This window comes from Lissotriton vulgaris, chromosome 5 (genome assembly GCF_964263255.1).
Source record: "Lissotriton vulgaris chromosome 5, aLisVul1.2, whole genome shotgun sequence".
NCBI lineage: Eukaryota > Metazoa > Chordata > Amphibia > Caudata > Salamandridae > Lissotriton > Lissotriton vulgaris.
The window spans coordinates 1710165211-1710187336 of NC_141693.1; the positions used below are offsets into that span (position 1 = coordinate 1710165211).

A 22126-nucleotide genomic window follows, 5' to 3' on the forward strand; every position below is an offset into this window, starting at 1 on the left:
TGTGCCACTTGTTTCACCCTGAATTGTTGCACAAGTTACTTTTTGTGTAACGATATATCTGTAAGAGACATTAGTTAGTGAGATTCCTTACCTTAGAATATCCCCAGGCGTCAGACTGGATCCGGAAAATTTTGCGTAGCAATACCCCTGTGCGACTGTCGGTGTCGTTAGCGTCGGAATGAAGTCGTCGGAGTACTTAGACGCCGCCCATGCGCGCTGACGTCAGTTCTGATACACATCTTTTCCGCGCCAGATACGCAGTGCCATGATAGAACCAACACTGGTGCCATGAAACTAGGGCCCTGAAAGGGGATGACCTTAACCCTAGATATCGGTTCGCAGAACGGGGAGGATGGGTGGGTCGGTAAGGAATCTATCACCAACTAATGTCTTACAGATATATCGTTACACAAGTAGTAACTTGTGCATCTAAAAGAGACACATTAGTGATAGATTCCTTACCTTAGAATAGATACCCCAGCAATACCAACCCCAGTGGTGGGTCTGCGAACCAATAAGCACACCAGAAACAGAACGGCCAAAGAAGCCATCCCTCCGGACTTGGCTGTCCAGGCAATAATGTCTTGCAAACGTGTGCAGCGAGGCCCACGTAAATATCCCTGGCAAATATCCTGCAAGGGCACTCCTCGGCCCAGGGCAGTGGTAGTCGCCGTGGCCCGGGTAGAATGAGCCCGTAGTCCCACAGGGGGTTCCTTCTTTGCCAAGGAGTAACGCGCCTGGATACACAAGCTGATCCACCGCGAGATGGTCCGCTTGTGCACCGCCTTTCCCTTCTTTGCGCCCACGTAACCAACAAAGAGTTGGTCATCCACCCGGAACTGGCGTGTGCGAGACAGATAGTAAGAGAGCGCACGTTTTGGGTCCAGACGGTGGAGCCTCACTTCCTCTTTCGAGGGATGCGGAGGCGGAAAGAAGGTGGGCAAGGTAATGGACTGCCCGATGTGGAAGGCCGTGACAACCTTGGGCAAGAACCAAGTCCTCGTCCGCAACACAACCTTGTCCGGATGAACAGAGAGGAAAGGAGCTGTAGAAGAAAGAGCCTGGAGCTCACTCACTCTCCTGGCAGAAGTGATGGCAACCAGGAAAGCAGTCTTCAAGGTAAGAAGACTGAGAGGACAGTTATGGAGCGGCTCAAAGGGAGCACACATTAGGTAGGTAAGTACAAAATTCAAGTCCCACTGGGGCATCACGAAAAGAACAGGAGGGAACATATGAGTGATGCCCTTTAAGAATCTGTTTACAATGGGGGACTTGAAGAAAGAAGGCTGATCAGGTAGCCTTAAGAAGGCTGAAAGGGCAGAAAGGTAGCCCTTGAGAGTGCCCAGAGCAGAGCCCTGCTGGGCAAGAGAAAGCAGGTAGAGGAGAACCTCAGAAAGGGGGGCAGAGTGTGGATCCACAGCCTTTGCTGTGCACCATGCCACAAATCTGTTCCACCTGCAGGCGTATACCGACTTTGAGGAGGGACGCCTGGCTGCCAGAATGACATTACAGACTTCGGGAGGCAAGTCAAATGGCCTCAACTGTCGCCGCTCAATCTCCAAGCTTGTAGGTGGAGACTGGACAGGTTCGGGTGGAGGACTGTCCCCTGCTGCTGCGACAGAAGGTCCTCCCGAAGAGGCAGACGAATCGGGGGGGGGAAATCGACTGACATGCTGAGTAGCTCGGGATACCAGTACCTTCGTGCCCAGTCCGGAGCCACCAGGATAACCTGGGCCCGGTCGCGCCTGATCTTCAGCACTCTGGGCAGAAGTGGTATCGGCGGAAAGGCGTACAATAGACCGCAACTCCACTCGTGGCGAAACGTGTCCCCGAGCGAGTGCCGCCTTGGAAACTCCAACGCGCAGAACTGATGACATTGCACGTTCTCTTCTGTGGCGAATAGATCTAACCAAGGCTCTCCACAATGCTGAAAGAGGCCTTGCACCACGTCAGAGTTTAGACGCCATTCATGATCCATCATGCACCGACGGCTGAGTTCGTCCTCCCTGGAGTTCAGGGAACCTGCCAGGTGTTGAACCACCAGGGTCACGCCCTGATGTTCCAGCCATTGCCAGAGGTGCAGGGCCTCCTGGCATAGGGTCCACGACCCCACCCCGCCCTGTTAGTTGCAGTACCACATGGCGGTGGTGTTGTCCGTGAACACCTGCACTAAACTCCCTCGGACAGAGGGGAGGAATGCCTTAAGTGCAAGTCGGATCGCCCGCAGCTCCAGAAGGTTGATGCGGAGCTGGGACTCCGCTGGAGACCAGAGACCCCTGATCTCCGCCTCTCCCATGTGGCCTCCCCAACCAAGGAGAGACGCGTCCGTCACAACTACGTGCTCCAGTGGGGTAGGGAGAGGGATCTGCCACTGACCCAATCGCGGTCCGTGAGCCACCACTGCAGCGGTTTTGCAGTGCCCTCCGAGATCAAGACATGGTCGGACAAGTTGCCCTGATGCTGGGCCCACTGAAACTTCAGGTCCCACTGCAGAGCCCGCATCCGCCACCGGGCGTGATGCACCAGAAGGATGCAGGAGGCCATCAGCCCCAGAAGCCGCAGCGCCAACCTGACCGAGACCTGGGATTAAGGCTGAAAGATCGGAATCAGAGTCCGAATATCCCGAACCCGCTGTTTGGGTGGATAAACCCGAAACTGCGCCGAGTCCCGAACCACTCCGATGAAGAGGAGCTTCTGAGAGGGACACAGGTGTGACTTCGGCACGTTGATGGAGAACCCCAGCAGATGCAGGAGATCAGCCGTAGTCTGGAGGTGGCTGACAACTGTCTGGGGCGAGCCCGCCTTCAACAACCAGTCGTCAAGGTAGGGAACCTGCGCAGATGGGCTGCGACCACCGCCATCACTTTGGTGAACACCCGTGGGGCGCTGGTAAGGCCGAAGAGGAGCACGGTAAATTGAAAGTGCTCGTGGCCTACCGTGAACCTGAGGCAGGACGGGGATGTGAAAATAGGTATCCTGCAAGTCCAACGCTACCATCCAGTCTCCTGAATCCAGGGCAGCTAGGACCTGAGCCAGAGTCAGCATCTTGAACTTCTCCTTCCGGAGGAAGCCGTTGATGTTCCGTAGATCCAAGATAGGGCGTAGGCCCCCTTTGCCCTTCTTAGGTACCAGAAAGTAGTGGAGTAACAACCACACCCTACTTCTGGCCCAGGAACGCGCTCGATGGCCCCCTTGGCCAAGAGGGCTGTGACTTCCTCTTGCAGAAGTTGCAAGTGATCCCCTGAAACACGGTGGAATTGCGGTGGCATGGCTGGAGGGGTCGCCTCGAAGGGGAGGGAGTAGCCCCTTCGGACGATTAGCAGCACCCACCTGTCCGACGTGACGGTGCTCCAGTGGAAGAGGTGATGGCAAACCCTGCCCCCCACTGGCGTCGCATGGCTCTGAAAGCACGGACTAGGAGGGTTTCGAGGCAGGTGCTGCGGGGGACGGTGTGGACTGGCCGCGCCGTTGTCCACGACCACCGCCATGGAGGTTTCCACTGCCGCCACCGTGCTATTGGACATTCTGCGGCACGTGGCTGGCGGCACGTGTGGGGGCGCCCCTTCCTTGTCCACGAAAGGAGCGAAAGGCACCTGTCTGCTGGCGAGGGGGCGAGAGGCACAAGGACTTGGCCGTAGCCCTGGGGTCCTTAAATCGCTCAAGCGCATGGTCTGCCTTGTCGCCAAAGAGGAGACGGCCATCAAGCGGCATGTCCAGCAGAGTGGCCTGGACATCGGCCGAAAAGTTGGCGGACCTCAACCAGGCGTGGCGTCGAACCGCCACTGTCGTTGCCATCGCCCTGCCCAGTGAGTCCGTGGTATCCAGCCCACACCGGATGGAATATCGCGCTGCATCTCGACCCTCCGCAAGGGTTTGGGTGAGTTTTGCCCAGACCTCCTCCGGACATTGTGGCAGCACGTCTGCGACCGCGTCCCACAGGGTGTGGGTATAGCGGCCCAAGAGGCATGCAATATTAACTGACCGCAGTCCCAAACTGAGGGACGAGAACACCTTCTTCCCGAACTGCTCATACCTCTTGGATTCCCGATCGGGCGGGGCCGTCGGGAATGCGGTCTGGGAAGTGGAGGCCTGGATGACAAGGTTCTCGGGGGTAGGGAGGGTGGACAAAAAGCAACGGTCGCCCGGGGCCGGGCGGTAGCGTCTGGCCACGTTCCTATCCACAGGCGGACCTGTGGCGGGCTTGGACCAAGTGCCCACAAGAACGTCACACAAGGCCTCATTAAACGGCAGCAGAAGCTCACTGGAGCTTGCCTGCGGTTTAAGGACCTCTGTGAGGAGGTTAGTCCTCACGGCCGCAACAGGGAGCTCAAGGTTTAAGGCCTTGGCTTCCCGTGTCAACACTACACTATAAGCAGCCCCCTCCTCCGTAGCCATGGTGGGAGGGGAAACAAATCCAGTGTCTGGCAAAGTGTCAATGCCACTGGCCTCCCCAAGCTCATATGTCCAGTCCTGTGGTGACAGGCACTCCCTTGCCAGAGGGTCCTCAGACCCCTCCCAATCAACCTAGTCACCCATCTCCTGTAGTACAGGCTCAACAGATGGGTCCTGTTCATGGAAATATAAATCTCCAAATGCCGTTGGATGTGGCGCCCATCGGTGCCGAACCGGACCGGGGGTAGTATCGGGGACGGCACACATAGCAGGCACTGGGGGCGACACCCGTAGGGCCGGCGTCGGCGAGGTCGACCGGCGACGACCCAGATCCGGAAGCGGATCCAGAGGGCCTGCGGCACCGGGAACTAAGTCGCCGGCAGCGCCGGGGCCGAAGCACCCGACCCGCTAGGCCCTCCAGTCGGGGCCGTTGGGCCTAGAGGCGCCACAGACCCCGGCTGAGGAGGGAGGGACCTCAAGGCTATGAGGTACCGCTCGATCTCCTCAGGCGTCGCGTCTTGCCCAGGAACCCGAAGGTGTGGGGCAGGTGGAGACGACTGAGACTCCGGCAGAGCCGTGTGGGTGGTGTCACCCGAACCCCCGGCCGCTTCGTGCAAGCGGCTGGGTGGGTCGGAGGAACGATGATGTCTCGGACCTCTTATGACTCTTACCTGAGGACTTGGATCCTGACGACCGATTACCACTCCCGGAGCTGCGAGGGCTCCGACCCCGGGACTGTTCCTTAGACCTCCCGTCGGACCGGGACCGGGTGCGGCGTGGGGCCTACTGCCGGAGCTCCAGTCGCTTGCAAGACCGCTCTAGCCTAGCCTTAGACGTCAGGGCCCGGCAGTCGGAGCAGGTGCGGTCGTCATGGTAAAGGCCTAAACACTTGAGGCACCGGCGATGGGGATTGGTAACCGACAGTCGGTCGCACCTGGAACAGGGTTTGAACCCGGGCATCCCTACCGGCACAGTTTGAGTCAAAGACTCTAGTAGAAGAATGATCAAAAAGATCAACAAGTTTAGTCAAAAAAAGACTAAGTGGTAGCGCTTCTCTGGATCTGCGCTAGCTGGCGCGGAAAAAAGAAGAACTAACGTCAGCGCGCATGGGCGGCGTCTAAGTACTCCGACGACGTCATTCCGGCGCCAACGACACCGACGGACGCGGAGCCGCGGACGACGCCTGCCGGCACGCAGGGGTATTGATGCTCAAAATTTTCCGGATACAGTCTGACGCCTGGGGATATTCTAAGGTAAGGAATCTATCACTAACGTGTCTTTCAGATGTGCCTTTTTGCCTTCCGTTTTCTTCGTCGCTGCTCCGTCCCCTGACTGCCCATTCTCTGCCCCCCACCTCCCAGCTGCTCTTCCCTCCCACCTCCCCATATAGGCCAGCCGATGTGCTTTGAGGAAACCGACCCTTGACAATTCCAGGCAGGTCGCTCCACCTCCGCACAGCACCGCCTGTGCCCGTTCTCTCCCTCGCTGCCCCAGTGTGTCTGCCTGGTTTTCCTTCTGCTCCCCTCGCTGCCCCCGTGTCTCTGCCCGGTTTCCCTTCTGCTTCCCTCGCTGCCCCAATGTCTCTGCCCGTTTTTTCCTTCTGCTCCCCTCATGGCCCCCAGGTCTCTGCACGTTTTTGCCTTCAGTTGCTTAGCTGCCCCTGCATTTCTGTGACCTTTCTACTTTCTGTGCCACTCGTTTCCCCTCGCTTTTTTTGTGACATTTCGGCCCTTTCTCGTGACCTTTTGCCCTCTGTGCCACTCATTTTCTCCCGTTTTTTGTGACCTTTTTGCCCTTCCTGTGACCTTTTTGCCTTCTGCGCCACTCGTTTCCCCCTGTATTCTTGTGAACTTTTTGTGACCTTTCTGCCCTCAGTGCCACTCGTTTCCCCCTCAATTGTTGTGCCCTTTTGCCTTCTGTTTAGTTAGTCGCCCCTCACCGCCCCTGCAACTGCGTCCCCTGCGGCTCTGCCCCCCTGACTGCCCATTCGCTGCCCCCGCCTACCACCTCCCAGCTGCTCCTCACTCCCACCTCCTCACAAGCCAGCCGCTGCGCGGTCGCGCCTCTGGCACGCAGTAAGCCCGTCTGAGTCCGCCCCTCGCCTGGACCGCGCCCAGCGCCAGAACCCCTGGCCCCCGCCACCACTACGACGCCAGCACTCTGCACGCTCTCAACCCCGGACGGACCCACAACTGCTTCAAGGCCGCCACGAAACGCACACACGGTCCCTTCACCTGCCGGAACTGCATCTACACCAGCCACAGAGCCGACAAACCAAAGACATCAACCACCTCCGATGCATACTACTGAACGCCCGCTCCGCACGCAAACACGCCGTCGAGCTCTGGGACATGCTCAACACAACCTCCTCAGACGTCGCCTTCCTGACAGACTGGTTGAACGACTCCCACACCAGACATCGCCATAGCCATCCCAGACTGCTACAAGATCACCCGCAGAGAGCGCACCAACGGAGTCTGAGGAGGCATCGCCATCGTCCACAAGAACAGCATCAGGGTCTCGACTAGCACCAACGACGCGCTCAGTACAGCGGAACACATGAATTTCCAGATCCACACAGACCCCAACTCCACCCTTAGAGGCACCCTCGTCTACCAACTCTCCGGACCCCGCCCCCAGTTCAGCGACTCCATCGCTGACTTCATCAGCATGCACACCCTGACCTCCACAGACTACATCCTCCTCGGGGACCTGAACTTTCACCTTGAGAACAACAACAACTCCACAACCCTGATCGATAACCTCGCCAACCTCTGACAGACAACTCGTCACAATGCCCACCCACTCCGCCAGCCACACGCTAGACCCAGTCTTCTCCTCAAGCCTGCACGTCTCCATCAGCCACACCACCAAACTCTTCTGGACCGACCACCGCTGCATCAACTTCACCTTCCAGAAACCCACCACACACCACTGCACCCAACAGATCCCCCACCGCTGCTGGAGCAAAATCACAGAAGACCAACTACATGCAAACCTTGCTCTCAGCCCACCCACCGAACCCTCCAACACTGACGTCGCTGCCCACAACCTCAGACGCTGGATCGAGGACTGCGCCAATAGCCTCGCCCCGCTGAAGAAACCTCCCCACAGAGACACCAGCAAGAGGGCCAGCTGGTTCACCCCAGAACTCCTAGATGCCAAGCAAGCCAGCCGGAAACTAGAGAAGAAATGGCACATTGAACAAACTCCGGACAGCCACGCAGCACACAAGGCCGCCGTCCGCAACCACCACCACCTCATCAGGGCTGCCAAGTAGTCCTCCTTCAAAGACCGCCTCGACAACAACGCACACGGCAGCAAGGAGCTCTTCAACATCGTGACGGAACTCTCCAACCCCAGCTCAAACACCGACATCCCGCCGTCGCAAGCCCTGTGCGACTCCCTCACAGACAGACAACAGACAGCAACACAACAGACAGCAACACAACAGACAGCAACACAACAGACCCTCCGCACACCATCGACCACATCCCCTTGCTAGCCTGGACCAGCGTGAGCGATGACACCATCAAGACCATGAGCACAATCCACTCCGGCTCACCGTCAGACCCATCCCCGCACCACGCCTTCAACAAAGCAACCAGCTTCATCGCACCCCTTACTTAAATGAACATGAAAGGGAGCTTCCCCAAGGAATAAAGAATCAAATGAATGGAAATCTACCAAAAACACCCACAGAACAGCTAAGTTATTTTAGAAAATTTATTTTCAGTTGATCATTTTTGATAAAATCATTTAGTTCAGCATTGAAAAGGGTCAGTTTCTAATGTAAAAGAACATTGGATTATGGAATCATGAGGAAACATCAGCCCAAGTGTAAATATGACAATAAAAACATGACACACCGTTCATTCATTCAATCAATCATGCACACTCTCTCTATCAGACAAACCAAGTATTCACATTCAACAAAGCATCAAAAGCAGCATACAGTGGGAGAAAAAGCGCCGACGCGCGTTTCGGAAACTGAAAGTTATTTAAGAGATTCCTTCATCAGGGCGCATATATTGAATCCATAAATCTGTGCGGCCTGGAGCGATCCAAATTTAATAGCGCACCATAAGTATAAAAATCAGTTCACAATTTCAATGTTGGGCTAACAGAGCATATCTCTGGGTCCATTGAAACTGACCAAGATTTGGGAGTCATTTATGGTGAGGAAATTGTTCCGGAGAGTATGTACAGGTGATGGCAGGCTGTCAACGAAGTTGCTATAAACTATGCGGAATAACGTGAGATTATTCCAGTACGGTCCCAGTGATCAGAAAAATACATGTGATGAACTGAGAAAGTCCCAGTATTCCGTTCCTAGAATCTGTCGTGAATGAAGATGTGGATTAAAGGAAAATCTGGTCCAACCGTCTGATAAATATAGCCAGTAGGGGGAGCCGTCTGATAACGTAAGTGAAATTGCCTCCTGATCGCATAAGACAAGGAGCACGTTATGGGTAAAAATAATGCTTCGTCCGCGGTTCCTCGTTGCCGGTTATGCACTGTCCTTGTCTGTCAGCGAGCACCCGGGGTACATGGATATCGCAGCTGGCGGCCTCAGCGTTCGTCCATGATCGGAACAGCTATCTTCATCGCACCCCACCTACGCAACGTCATCAATCTCTCCCTTGAGACCACGATATTCCCAAAGAGCTGGAAACATGCCGAGATAAACGCTCTACTCAAAAAACCCAAGGCAGACCCAAGAGACCTCAAGAACTTCCGACCCATCTCTCTGCTCCCCTTCCCGGCCAAGGTCATCGAGAAAATCGTTAACAGACAGCTAACCTGATACCTCGAAGAGAACAGAATCCTGGACCCTTCCCAGTCAGGGTTCCACAGCAAACAGCACCTAGACCACCCTAATCGCAGCCACCGACATCAGAACCCTGCTAGACAACGGGGAGACTGCAGCACTCATCCTCCTAGACCTCTTCGACACCGTCTGCCACCGCACACTACGCGCACGCCTCCACACTGCAGGGATCCGAGACAAGGCTCTGGAACGGACCACCTCCTTCCTCTCCGGCTCCCTCCGTTCCGAAGCCTCCGAGATCTGCGGCGTACCTCAAGGATCCTCCCTCAGCCCGACACTGTTCAATATTTACATGGCCCCGCTCGCACACGTTGCCAGACAGCATGACCTCAACATAATCTCCTATGCCGACAACACTCAACAGATCCTCTCCCTCACCAAGGACGCCATCACCGCCAAAGCCAACCTCCATGAAGGAATGAAGGCAGTTGCCGACTGGATGAAGATCAGCCGTCTGAAGCTGAACTCAGACAAGACGGAGTTCCTCATCCTCGGCTCCAACCAGTCAGCCTGGGACAACTCCTGGTGGCCAACGGCACTGGGGGCAGCCCCGACCCCCACCGACCATGCACGCAACCTGGGAACTCAACGCTCTCAATGACCAAGCAAGTCAACGCAGTCTCCTCCTCCTGCTTCAACACCCTCCGCATGCTCTGCAAGATCTACAGATGGATCCAGACAGATACAAGAAAGACAGTCACCCAGGCCCTCGTCAGCAGCAGACTGGACTACGGAAACGCCTTCTACGCAGGATCACCAACCAAGCTCAATCGACTACAACGCATCCAAAACGCCTCAGCACGACTAATCCTTAATGTACCACGACACGGCCACATCACCCCCACCTACAAACCTACACTGGCTCCCCGTCAACAAGAGGATATCCTTCAAGCTCCTCATCCACGCACACAAGGCACTCCACAAGACCGGCCCGGTCTACCTAAACAGACGGCTCTCCTACACCCCCAACTACGCTCCGCCGACCTCTCACTCGCCTTTGTCCCGCGCATCAGAAGAACAACCACAGACGGGAGATCCTTCTCCCACCTCGCCGCCAAGACATGGAACACCCTCCCACTGAGCCTACGACAGACCCAAGACCTGCTGACCTTCAGGAGGATACAAAAGACCTGGCTGTTCGATCAGTAGCAGCCCCCACCTCCCCCCCAGTGCCTTGAGACCCTCACGGCTTTGTAGTGCGCTTAACAAATGACTGATTGATGTGGAAGGCAGTAACAAACTTTGGCAAGAAGGAAGGACGAGTGCGGAGCACAACCTTGTCTGGATGAACAGACAGAAAAGGAAGTTTACAGGAAAGAGCCTGGAGCTCACTCACGCGCCTAGCGGAGATGATGGCAACCAGGAAAGCAGTCTTTAAAGTCGGTAAACGAAGAGGACAGTTGTGAAGCGGCTCAAAAGGAGCGCACATCAAATAAGTAAGAACCAGTTTCAAGTCCCACTGCGGCCACACAAACTGAATAGGAGGAAAAAGGTGAGTAATGCCTTTGAGAAATCTATTTACGACAGGGGACTTGAAAAGAGGGCTGATCAGGGAGCCTGAGAAAGGCAGAAATTGCTCAAAGCTAGCCCTTAATAGTGCCCAGAGCAGAGCCCTGCCGGGCCAAAGAAAGAACAAAAGGACTTCTGAAAGATGGGCAGAAAGGGGATCTACAGCCTTTGTTGTGCACCATGCCACAAACTTGTCCCGCCACTAAATCGGTATACGTTTGCAGGTGGAACGTCTGGCTGCCAGAATGATATCACAGACTTCAGGAGGCAAGTCAAATGGAATCAACTGTCGCCGCTAAATAACACGCAAGGAGGTGGAGGTTGGACAGGTTCTGGTGGAGGACCGTCCTCTGCTGCGACAGAAGAGCCTCCCGTAGAGGCAGATGATCAGGGGATCCATGCCAATACTGAGTAGCTCGGGATCCCAAACTCTTCGAGCCCAGTCCGGGCCCACAAGAATAACTTGGGTCTGGTCGCACCTGAACTTCAGCACTCTGGGTAGAAGTGGTATAGGCGAAAAGGCGTACAATAGACCGCAACTTCACTCGTGACGAAAAGCGTCGCCAAGCGAGTGCAGCCTTGGAAATTATAATGCGCAGAACCGGCGACATTGCCCATTCTCTTTGGTGGCGAATAGATCTAACCAAGGCTCTCCCCACTGTTGAAAGAGACCTTGCGCCACCTCAGAGTGAAGACGCCATTTGTGATCCATCATGCACCTGCGGCTGAGTTTGCCCGCCCTGGCGTTCAAAGAACCTGCCAAGTGTTGCACCACCAAGGAAAATAATTTTAATAGGTTTCTCTTCAATCCTAAAGTAATAAAAAGTGCGTAGTGGACTAAACAAATAACCACTATTAATCTTTAATAGTTTAATTCTTTTTTCTTCTCTACCTAATTTTACAGTTATTCACATTCATGTACACTCACTTTTCATTTCACACTTAGAGCACTGCTTTCAGTCACCCTTGTCAAAACTAGTTATAATTCTATCACTGGGTCCCGCTTGTAGGTCTAGGCTTCAACATCTGCCAGTCCGCAGTGGGTTTACCATTCTACCTTCATGTGTGAAGGATCCCATATGAGGGGCGGATCCGAGTGGTGACTGATGGGAATCTTTTCACAAGGAGGGAGACCCTATGCGTGACTTAAGTAGCACACCATTAGTTTTTTACTTCAGAGGAACGAGGTTTTCATTTCATAGTAATTAAATTTGGATTGCATAGTAGTTTACCCCTTGCTATTTTTTGTTGGTTCCCACTGCAGAGGCCGCATATGCCATCTGGCATGATTGGTCAGCAGGATGCAGGAGGCCATAAGGCCCAGCACCCTCCAGTTCATCCTGTCCAAAACACAGGACAAGGGCCGAAAGATTGGAATCATAGCCCGAATGTCCTGGACTCGCTGTTCGGGAAGAAAAACCCGAAACTGTACCGTGTCCAGAACCGCTCCGATGAAGAAGAGCTTCTGAGAGGGAATCAGGTGCGACTTCGGCAAGCTGATGGAGAACCCCAGCAAATGCAGGAGGTCGGCCGAAGTCTGGAGGTGGGAGACGACTGCCTGGGACGAGCCCGCCTTCAACAACCAGTCGGCGAGATAGGGGGAAGACTGGAACCCCTGAACTGCGCAGATGAGCTGCGACCACCGCCATTACTTTCGTGAACACCCGAGGGGCCCTGGGAAGGTCAAAAGGGAGCACGGTGAACTGAAAGTGCTTATGGTCTACGGTGAACTGTATGTAACGCCCGTAGGACGGGAATATGAAAATAAGCATCCTGCAATTCCAACGCTAACATCCAGTCTTGCGGGTCGAGGGCAGACAAGACCTGAGCAAGTGTGAACTTCTTGAACTTCTCTGATTGACGTTCCGAAGGTCTAAGATAGGACGCAGGCCTTTGTTCTTCTTTGGAACCAGGAAGTAGTGGGAATAGCAACCATGAACTACATCTGGCAGTGGAACGCACTCGATGGCCCCCTTGGCCAAGAGGGCCGCAATTTCCTGCTGTAGAAGTGCCAAGTGATCCTCTGACATGCGGTGGTATTGAGGTGGCATGGCTGGAGGGGTGGTCTCGAAGGAGTGCCATCAAAAGGCATGTCCATCAGAGTGTTCTGGACATCCCCTATAAAACCAGCTGTTCCCAGCCAGGGGTGACGGCGGAGCACCATGGTCATGGAAATCGCTCTGCCCAGCGAGTTGACGGCGTCAAGGCCACAAAGAATTGTGAAATTGGCTGCATCTCTCCCCTCAGCGATAGCTTGGGAGAACACTGTCCAGGCCTCGTCCCGACACTGAGGCAGCATCTGCACCACCATATCCCACACAGAGTTGGAATCATGGCCCAAGAGGCATGCAGTGTTCACAGACCGCAGGCCTGAACTGGCGGAAGAGAAAATCTTCCCAAACCACTCCAAATTCTTGGATTCACTGTCCGGAGGTGCGGAAGGGAATGTGCTTGGGGACGCAGAGGCTTGGACAACCAAGCTCTCAGGGGTAGGGTGTTGGGAGAGGAAAATGGGGTCACCTGGGGACAGGCGATGGAGTTGGGCCACATTTCTATCCACAGGAGCCCCTGTGTTGGGCCTGGACCAGGTGCCCAAAAGGACGTCTGAAAGTGCTTTATTAAAGGGCAGCAGCAGCTCCACAGAGGAAGCGGCCGGCCAAACTACTTCTGTTAGGAGGTTAGTCCTAACGACCACTGTAGGGAGCTCGAGATAGAGAGCCTCTGCTGCCCTATGCAACACCACAGAATAAGTACCAACCTCCTCCGTAGCCAAGGTAGAAGGAGACTGTGCACCAGGTTCTGGTGAGAAATCCAGATCACTGGGGTCCCCCAAATACTCTGCCCAGTCCGGGGGGGTCTAATTGGCATTGGCCTGCAAGAGGGTCTTCAGACCCCTCCCAGTACTCCCCGTCCTCCATAACCTGCTGGGCAGGTGAGAAAGATGGAGGAGGATGGAGATGGGGATAAAAATTCCCCATTGGCGTCAGAATCTGCGTTGATCGACACCGGTCAGGCACCATCTCCACGCCGGGATGGAAGCCGGGGACGACATCGGCCGGGGAGCCGGGCGACACCGGTGGCAGTGCTGTAGACTCCGCCGGTGGAGGTTGTACAAGGTCAACCGACAACAGCTGGGATCCTTGCATGGATCCATGGGGTCTCTCAGCTCCAAGGCCGGAGCAGTCTACGACGTCTGGGCCAGAGCCGCCGAAGAAGGGCAAGGACCCCAGTCAGACCCGAAGGTGCGCTCGCAGGGCCCGAAGGACCCAAGAAGGGTAGGCCGACGGCAGCTGCGTAGGCTCCGCCAGAGCCGTGGGGAGGCACCACCTGCACCCTGAGCCGGGTCGGGTGACAGGCTAGGGGCAGGCGAAGAGAGACCTAGCTTCTTCGACTTCTTGTGCTTCGTCTTACCTGACCCAGAGTACGAAGACAGCGTCGAACGATTGTGACTGCTCCTCAACCTCCTACGGGACCAGAACCTTGAATGGAGCGAAGCAGACTCCCGGGCCTGAAGCAACTTTCAGCTCCGGCAAAGTTTTCGGAGCCATGGCCCAGCAGTTGGAGAAAGACGCTGGGTCGTGGTCCTGCCACAGGCAGAAGAGACACTGAGCGGGTCTGTCACCGATCTCATGCGGGGAAAAACCTTGCAAGACTTGAAACCAGGCATCCCTATACACCAGAAATCAAAACTCAAAGACAAACAAAAGACCCAAAAAACTGGTGGTACCGCTCTCTCCGGATCTGTGCTTGGTGGCGCGGAAAAAAAAAAGAACTGATATCCGCGCGCGAGGGCGGCGTCTTTGTAGCTGCCGCGACATCATCCCGGCGATCACGACGCCTACGACGGACGCAGAGCCGCACGACGCCACCTTCCGACGCGCAGGGGTACTGCTGACGAAAACTTTCCGGATCCAGTCTGACGCCTGGGGGTAATTCTAACGTAAGGAATCTATAACTAACGGGTCTTTCAGATTACGATTTTTTTATTGATTTGTTAACAGTAGTGACAGGTCTGCTTTGTACTGTCTGCACCGACCTGTCCCACAGTTCTGGAAACCAGTGCTGCTGGTCATGCGGAGGTTAACATGAAAGACAGCTTTCATCCTTTTACATAGTAGCTAATCACTAGAATCAGTAGCAAAGCACACAGGAATTAAACCACCTAATCCATCTAGAAGTTCTCTCATCTCAAGCGCCTAAATACACTACCAGGTGATTAGCCTCACTTTATAAATCTTGATTGATAGTTTGAGAACCCGACCATGGGTGCATCCTCATGAATAACAAGTATTTGTTGTTGCGGGTAGAGAACAGATTCCCATTGTGGCTCTCCCAGACTCCAACTGGAACACTAATCTAATCTACCCACCACTTAATTCACATTTGTGTTTGTATACCCAATGTCATCTCTGCATATCATGACAATCATGGTCTACTCATAGCACATGCACCTTTGTGATGTTCAGTTTGTGTACAGGGGCCATAGATGTTGCAACTCCTGGGAAAAGAGACTTTGTTCGCCCATCTGCCCTTGCAGCAAATTATATACAGGTAGTTTCTTGCTATTCAGCCTTGGATGGTTTTGAGGCAAACTGATTCTACGTAGATAGCTGGTTGAGAAGATTTTGAGATTAAGTTATGAGTCGTCAGCATATTGATGGATTTCGATGTTTGAAAGTAAGGCTCCTAAGCATTCCTTCCATATAAAGGTAAAAAATGTGGGTTATAAGGATGGAGCCTCTCTGGCAAAGAAGAGTCTATGATCTGGTAATTCCTATAGAAATGAGTTGTTGTCCAGTCATTTAAGCAGGATAAGAGCCATTGTAGGATCTAACCAGGGAAATCATTGTGTTTTCAGGGTGTGTATCGATTTGGGATGGTCTTCTGTGCTGAATGCTGTTGAAACATTGAGTCAGAGCGTCAGGATGATTCTGCAGAGGGTAAACATGGAAGGCTGGCAAGAAGGCTCAATCTTACCAGCAGGCTTAGTGGGTCACTTACTTTAAGGTGTTGCCACTTCCTCCTTTAGATTAGTGGTTGGTTCTAAAAAAAATTGTTTAGCTTGATAAGTACTGGGATTGATGAAGCTGTGAGGCCTTATCCCGACAAAGTAACATCCAAGTGTCTGTCACAATCTTTCCTTGCATGTGAATCTATGAAAGATTCAATTCTGGAGAATGAATGTGCCCATAATAAGGTCTAACATCTTATCTAAAGGTAAAAAGACAGCCTCAAAAGTGTTAATGAACTCCTTTATGAACTAAAGCTACAGAAAGCGGATGCAGTTGCTAAAGGAAATATATATGCCCAGACGGTGATCGAGGAAGACCTATTGCCTTTAATCTGGATAACACATTACTAATGCACAACTGTCAGGCTAGACTGAAAACATCAATTTTCGATTAAGCAGGCTGGAAATGTCTGAACTAACATAGGAATGTAAGCTCGTAGGATTGTTATAGTAGGTGAAATACTCATAAAGCTGACTAATCATTTAATCATCCATAAGCAGATAGAGGTTTTAAACTCGGGGTGGGGGGAAGAGATGCGGCCTAACAACTAGGGCAGCCGATTGCAAATCTAGGAAACCGGGTTGGAGTTTTGGTTTGGCAAGGACACTCAACATCCTGTAATTCTGGGCAAATCACTTAATCACCCCGTGCCTAACAAAAATGAAGGTGTCCTAGTGTAACGCAAGTGGTGCTCATGTAAAGCGCTCTGATACTTCCGGGTCAAGTTTGAGCTATATAAAACGGAGGAAACTCAAAGCATCATGTGTGCTCACCGTGACCAGCTCTTCAAAAGCTTCCTGGCAGCACTCGCAGTACCCCTTTCGCTTTTTCTTCGCTGCAAGGGTCAGCTTAACCTTCGGGCTCCTCTCTTCTGTTTCACTGTGCGTTGGACAACATTTGGTATCACTGAGGGAATAAATAAAGCAAAGAGAAGTTGGTAAGCCTGTATTCAGAAAAAAGTCCACATTGTGATGCTAGAAACAAAGCTGCCCTGGCATTAGAGATGTAGTAGAATATACTGTTTTTGCTGAAACATACAGATCACAAATATAGTCCTACACTTAATCTCCAAACCCCCACCAATTCAGTTCAATCGAACACAAACTCACAAAAACAAACCAGTCTACATTTTAACCTTGCATAGTGTCTTTTAAGTCTGTTCTTTAATCTTTCCTCTGTAACGTCTTCCTGGCTACTTCAAGCATGCCACCATACCTCCCAATCTTTAAAGAAAAAAGAATCCTTCATATGAAGATCCAACACAAAGGGCCTCAACAGCAAAACATCTGCTTATGCAAGAGCTTTGCCAAACCGGTCATAGGCCCGAACAAAAAAACTAAAAAGCTGCTTACACTCTTCACACCTCCTTGGCATAGCAAGAGCCAGGATTAAATTTCAAAATCCAACCCAGACTTTCCAAAGGTGAAGCAAGAAATATGCAATAACCTCAGGTCTTTAAAAATGGTCCCAAATGCTGTGTCAGCTCTATCCGCTTTAATCCACCTCCAACTATCCCAAAGACTTGAGTCTGTACCTTCCCCCACCCATTTTTAACTTCTCCCCCACCTTGTGCGAGGTTGGTGAATGTGTGAACACAGCTTTGCACAAAGACCAGGGAGAATTGTCAGGCATCATCTAGCTCCTTAACCCTAGACATACACATTCTCCCCAGCCTTGCCTAAGCCAGGGTGGTGTGTGTGATGCATCCACCTACAAAATATTCCCAACCTGCACCAAAGCCATCTGACCGTTGCCTTAGTTGCATCATCTAAACTGTAAACATGGCACCATAACCGCTATTACTTTGAGTATTTTTCTTACTAGTAAAGCTGGTGGGAGGACGAGGACCAAACACTTGCCTGGTCTCACCATAGCAATTGCGAAAGTTACCCTTGAGCAGCTGTCAGATGCCTTTAAGTCAGGAGATGGATACACCCCATAGACACAGCGAAGAGAAATGGTCCAGGGACAAGAAAAACACGCCCACAAACCCTTGGCCAAGGCCGGTGGATAATGGGTTGCCCTATAACCTGTGTCAGTCATTGGACCACAAATATATATAAAAAAATCCCAATGCCTAAAAGAGCTATTTGTTGTTGGAAAACTAACCACAACATTTGAAGCACTAAAAACACAGGGATATAGGACTTCTATCACAGGACTCCTGACATCTGTAGATTTAATCAGGAACAAGTGATACTGGTTATTTTATTTGATTGACAACTACACTAAAAACTTACCTTTGGGAATGCCCTTTTCTGGTGGATGCAATATATAATCACAGATTCCTCACCTTTAGAATATATTTCCGGGGTGCCACACTGGATCCATACATTCACAGCAGTGCTCCAGCTGCATACAAGTGCCACCCCTACGCAACAAAAAGTTTCTTGCTAGACTCTTTACATACCCTCGAATGCAAAGCAAGTAACGGTTGCCAGTACTAGTGCAAATCTCCAATTTGGAATCTTTTTACGTGGTGAAGCGGCAACTCCACAGAACAAAGCGGGGAGGTGTGATGTCAGTGAGGAATCTGCAGTTAGATCGAGTATGCACCAGAATGAGTTTTACTAAAAGTAACTTTTTCTTTGATAGATACTTCTAGCCGCAGATGCCTCACCTTTAGAACAGGTACTAAATAGGTACTGACCCCCCAAGGTAGAGTGTCTGTGGAGTGGACTCAGAACCAAAAAGTTTTGTAGGAGTAAACGGGCAAAATCTCGTCACCTGGACTGTCTGTCAATGCATTACTGCTTCATGAACGTGTTCACAGAAACGCATGTCACAGCCTGGCAGAGGTCGGGGACAGTCACTGTGCATACAAAAACTATAGAAGCAGCCTTAAACCTGGTGGAGTGGGCTCTCCGCGCTTTCGCAAGCTGCTTTTTTGCAAACACGTAGCAGACTAGCACAACAAGCTGAAGTGATCAGGACCATGAAGACAATCTCCAGTATCAGATGCAGTGAGCAAAGGACTACACATTAGACATAGGAGGATCAAATTAAGGTCCCATTTTGGAATCACAAACTGTGTGGGAGGACTTAAACCTTTAAGAAAAGGCATCAGAAATGGGGATTTAAATAAGGAGGGTTGTCTGGCCAACACAAAAAAGCTGAAAGGGCCAACAACTGACTTATTAGAGCTCTTTGCAAGACCGCACTGGGCTAACAAAAACAATAAAACAGCCAAAAGTTTTGCTTGTAAGGGATCAGTGTTGTGGAATACAGACCAGGCCACACATTTATCCCAATGCTTGGCATAAATTGACTTTGCAGGTGGAAGCATGGCAGCAAGGCAGTCATTCACAACCTCAGGAAGTGGATAATGCCGCCACTCTGTCTCCATACAAGGAGACGTAGATTGCACAGGTTTGGGTACAGAACCCTGCGGTGCTACTGCAACAGAAGACCCTCTCAAAGCGGTAGCTTGATGCTCATGCCCAGAAGTTCAGGGTACCACACTCTCCTAGGATAATCCAGAGTCACTAGGATGACTTGGGCCCAGTCGTTCTTGATCCTCAGAACTCCGTGCAAGACAGGTACTTGCTGAAAGGTGTACAGAAGTAGTTTGTTCCATTCCAGCGGGAACAAGTCTTTTAGCAAATGTTCTTATGAAAACTCCATCACTCAAAACTTTCCAAATGGCACGTTCAACGATGGCGAAAAGATCTTGCAAGAGTTCAACACACTCGTGAAGACACCCACTGGAAACTCTGAATGTAGTAGGCACTCGTGATATGCAGAGGTCTGCTCAGTTCCCCTGCTCCTGCATTCAGGTATCCTGCCAGGTGGTGGGGGCCAGAAAGATGCACTTATGTTCCAGCCACCTCCATTGACGCTAAGTCTCTAGGCAAAGGAACCAGAACCGGATTTTGTCCTGCTTGTTGCAGCACAACATTGTGATGGTGATGCTTATGCGAGTCTGCACCAGCCTCCCCTTCATGGAAGGCCAGATTAATTCCTTGAGCTGTGGGACATTCATGTGGAGAATACCCGGACCCCTGCCTCCAAGTGGTGACCCTCCTGAACCAATCTGCAATGTGTGCATTACCACTTGATGTGAAGGTACGGTAGCCTGCTGCAGAACAAACTGCACCCAGTTAGCCAGCCAATGCTGCAGATCTTAAGCTGTCTTCTCCATGACTTAGATGAGGTCAGAAAAGGAGCCTTAATGCTGGGCTCGCCGGCACTTCAGAGCTTACATGCCCCATATGGCGTAGTTGAAAATAAGTATGCACGGAGCGTAGAGGCCAAAAATCCTCAGAGCCACCTTGGCCAAGGTCCAGGATCAAGCCTTAATCATCGGATCATGTAATGAGTTTTTTATATAGCGCTAATTAGACCCGTAGGTATCAGAGCGCTTTACATTAGGTTACACCACAGTGATATGCAAGTTAAGAGTTTAAATAAGTTACATAATGATTACATGGAAACAACAATATCCGTGCAACTCTTATTTTACTGTACCTGGACTGTACTCAAAACGGGGGAAGTGGGAAAATCAAAAGGGGGGAGAGAAGGTAGAGGGGGGACAAAAGTAGTGTTTTGAGAGAGGGTGCGGGGATACGAGGGGATGGAGAAAATGCAAATCAGAAAGAGGGAGAAACGTTTGAGGATCATCAAGGGGGGGTGGGGGGGAACGAGGGGAAAGGGTGAAGGACAAAGGTTGAACAAGATGGCGGGTCTGGAGGAATCGGCGAACAGCAACAAAATGTCAGGCAGGGCAAAAGATAAAAAGTCATAAAGTCCATGTAAGTGACCCAGGGAGCGTGATTTAAGGTGCAAAAAAGAAGTCGGTGGGGGGTACGTAGTTCCAAAGACAAAGGCTGGGAGGAAAGGAGAGGCGGCGTGCAGGCTCGGGTCCACTGGGGCATCGGTGTAGACAATCTGCCGGTCGTGGCTCCCGCACCCCCATACCTGGAACAAATTCTCTCGGGTCTCAGGAGTCGGGCACGAGGCTGAGCATATCCAGGTAGATAGCCAGCATGTGGAGGCAGCGAGGGTGGCAGGCAGCGGATGGAGACAAAGCTGCACCAAGGCTGGCATTATCATTCATCAGCGGCAACTCGATCAGAGGCAGTAAAGCAGAGGGAAAGAACAGAAGGAGCAGCAGGACGAGGAATGTCTTTCCACCGATGTCCAGCTGGATAGGAGATGGCCGCAGGAGAACCCAGGCCGGACTCCTCAATAGCCGAACCAAGCGGCTCCACTGGGCATCAGCCAAGACATCTTGAAGTCCCGCTAAGATCACGCCTTAGAGCAATCCAACATCATACGGAGCAATCTGGAGGAGCCAGAGCTGCGCCGAGGTTGGATAATCAACAGGAGGATGGTAACCTCAGAGTGAGATGGAAGAGTCGGAAAGAGGCATCAGCGGTGCGGTAATCCATGCCCCGATGTCCGGCTGGATAGGAGACTGCCTAGGGGGAAACCCGGGCCAGACTCCCCATTAGCCTATCCAAGCGGCTCCACCGGGCATTGGCTAAGTCTTCTCTGTGTCCGCTGCTTCAGTGGCCTCCATGGCCCAGCGGTCCCCGGTGCTATGGTCAGTGATGCGGCCCCTGGTGTCTCAGTGACCGGTCCCTCGGTGCTGTGGTACCCGCTGGTCGCTCCCGGTGCTGCCGCTCCCCGTACGGCTCGTGCAGGAGCGGGAAGAGTCCGCGTACTGAGCTGGGACCGGCCTCAGTCAGCAACATCCATCTAGCGTACCGCACAGAAGAGAATGCCCTGGACTCGTTTCAGTACACCAAGTCTTAAAACTTCACCATGTACAGGATCACCCAAATGAATGAAGCTTCTAAAAGGAACCAAGTCGGAATTCAACTCATTTATGGTGAAACCCAATGATGTCAAAAGGCAAACCTGTGCTTTTATCTTTTTTTAATTTATTTTAATACATCTGAGTTTTTGGGCCATGCCTGAACCCAGGCATCCAGTAGCAAAGGCTGTGCATTTATTTTGTTGTTCCAGCTCAGCCTTGTAATTTAATCTTATGCCAGCCCCCTAGGTGGGGATCGTGCTATGTTGGCCGTAGTACGATCAAGGTGAGTCAGTGCAATGTGTACTCCACCATAAAGATCAAGGCCCGCATTAACTGAAACCTAGGACCTAGAAATTTTCCTAAAATCAGACCTGGATTCACATCAGATTGCTTGCCATTTCTAAAAGATGTGGTATTACCCCACTTCAAATTAACAAGATTTTACCACCTCATTAAGCGAGGTGGTGGATAGGTAGAATCTACATGGAACATATCCAAATTTTGTCTTCAGTGTGCTTACAATTTCCAGCCATTGAAAGTGAATACTAAACTTCTGATAGGGTTATCGTGTTACTACCAATGCTTAACTTCAAGAGGTGGTTGCCTGTGGGGCCAACATCA

The 22126-nt window shown here is 52.1% G+C and overlaps 1 protein-coding gene across 2 annotated transcripts in view; it reads right to left on the bottom strand.

The window, feature by feature from the left end:
- The window catches only part of DBF4B (DBF4B-CDC7 kinase regulatory subunit), a 308603-nt gene that overhangs the window by 26427 nt on the left and 260050 nt on the right, over window positions 1-22126 (bottom strand). For both annotated transcript variants that reach the window (XM_086923888.1, XM_086923889.1), the window contains one exon: window positions 16518-16650. In XM_086923888.1, the coding sequence (XP_086780014.1) occupies window positions 16518-16650 (133 nt within the window). The remainder of the gene's footprint in view (window positions 1-16517; window positions 16651-22126) is intronic.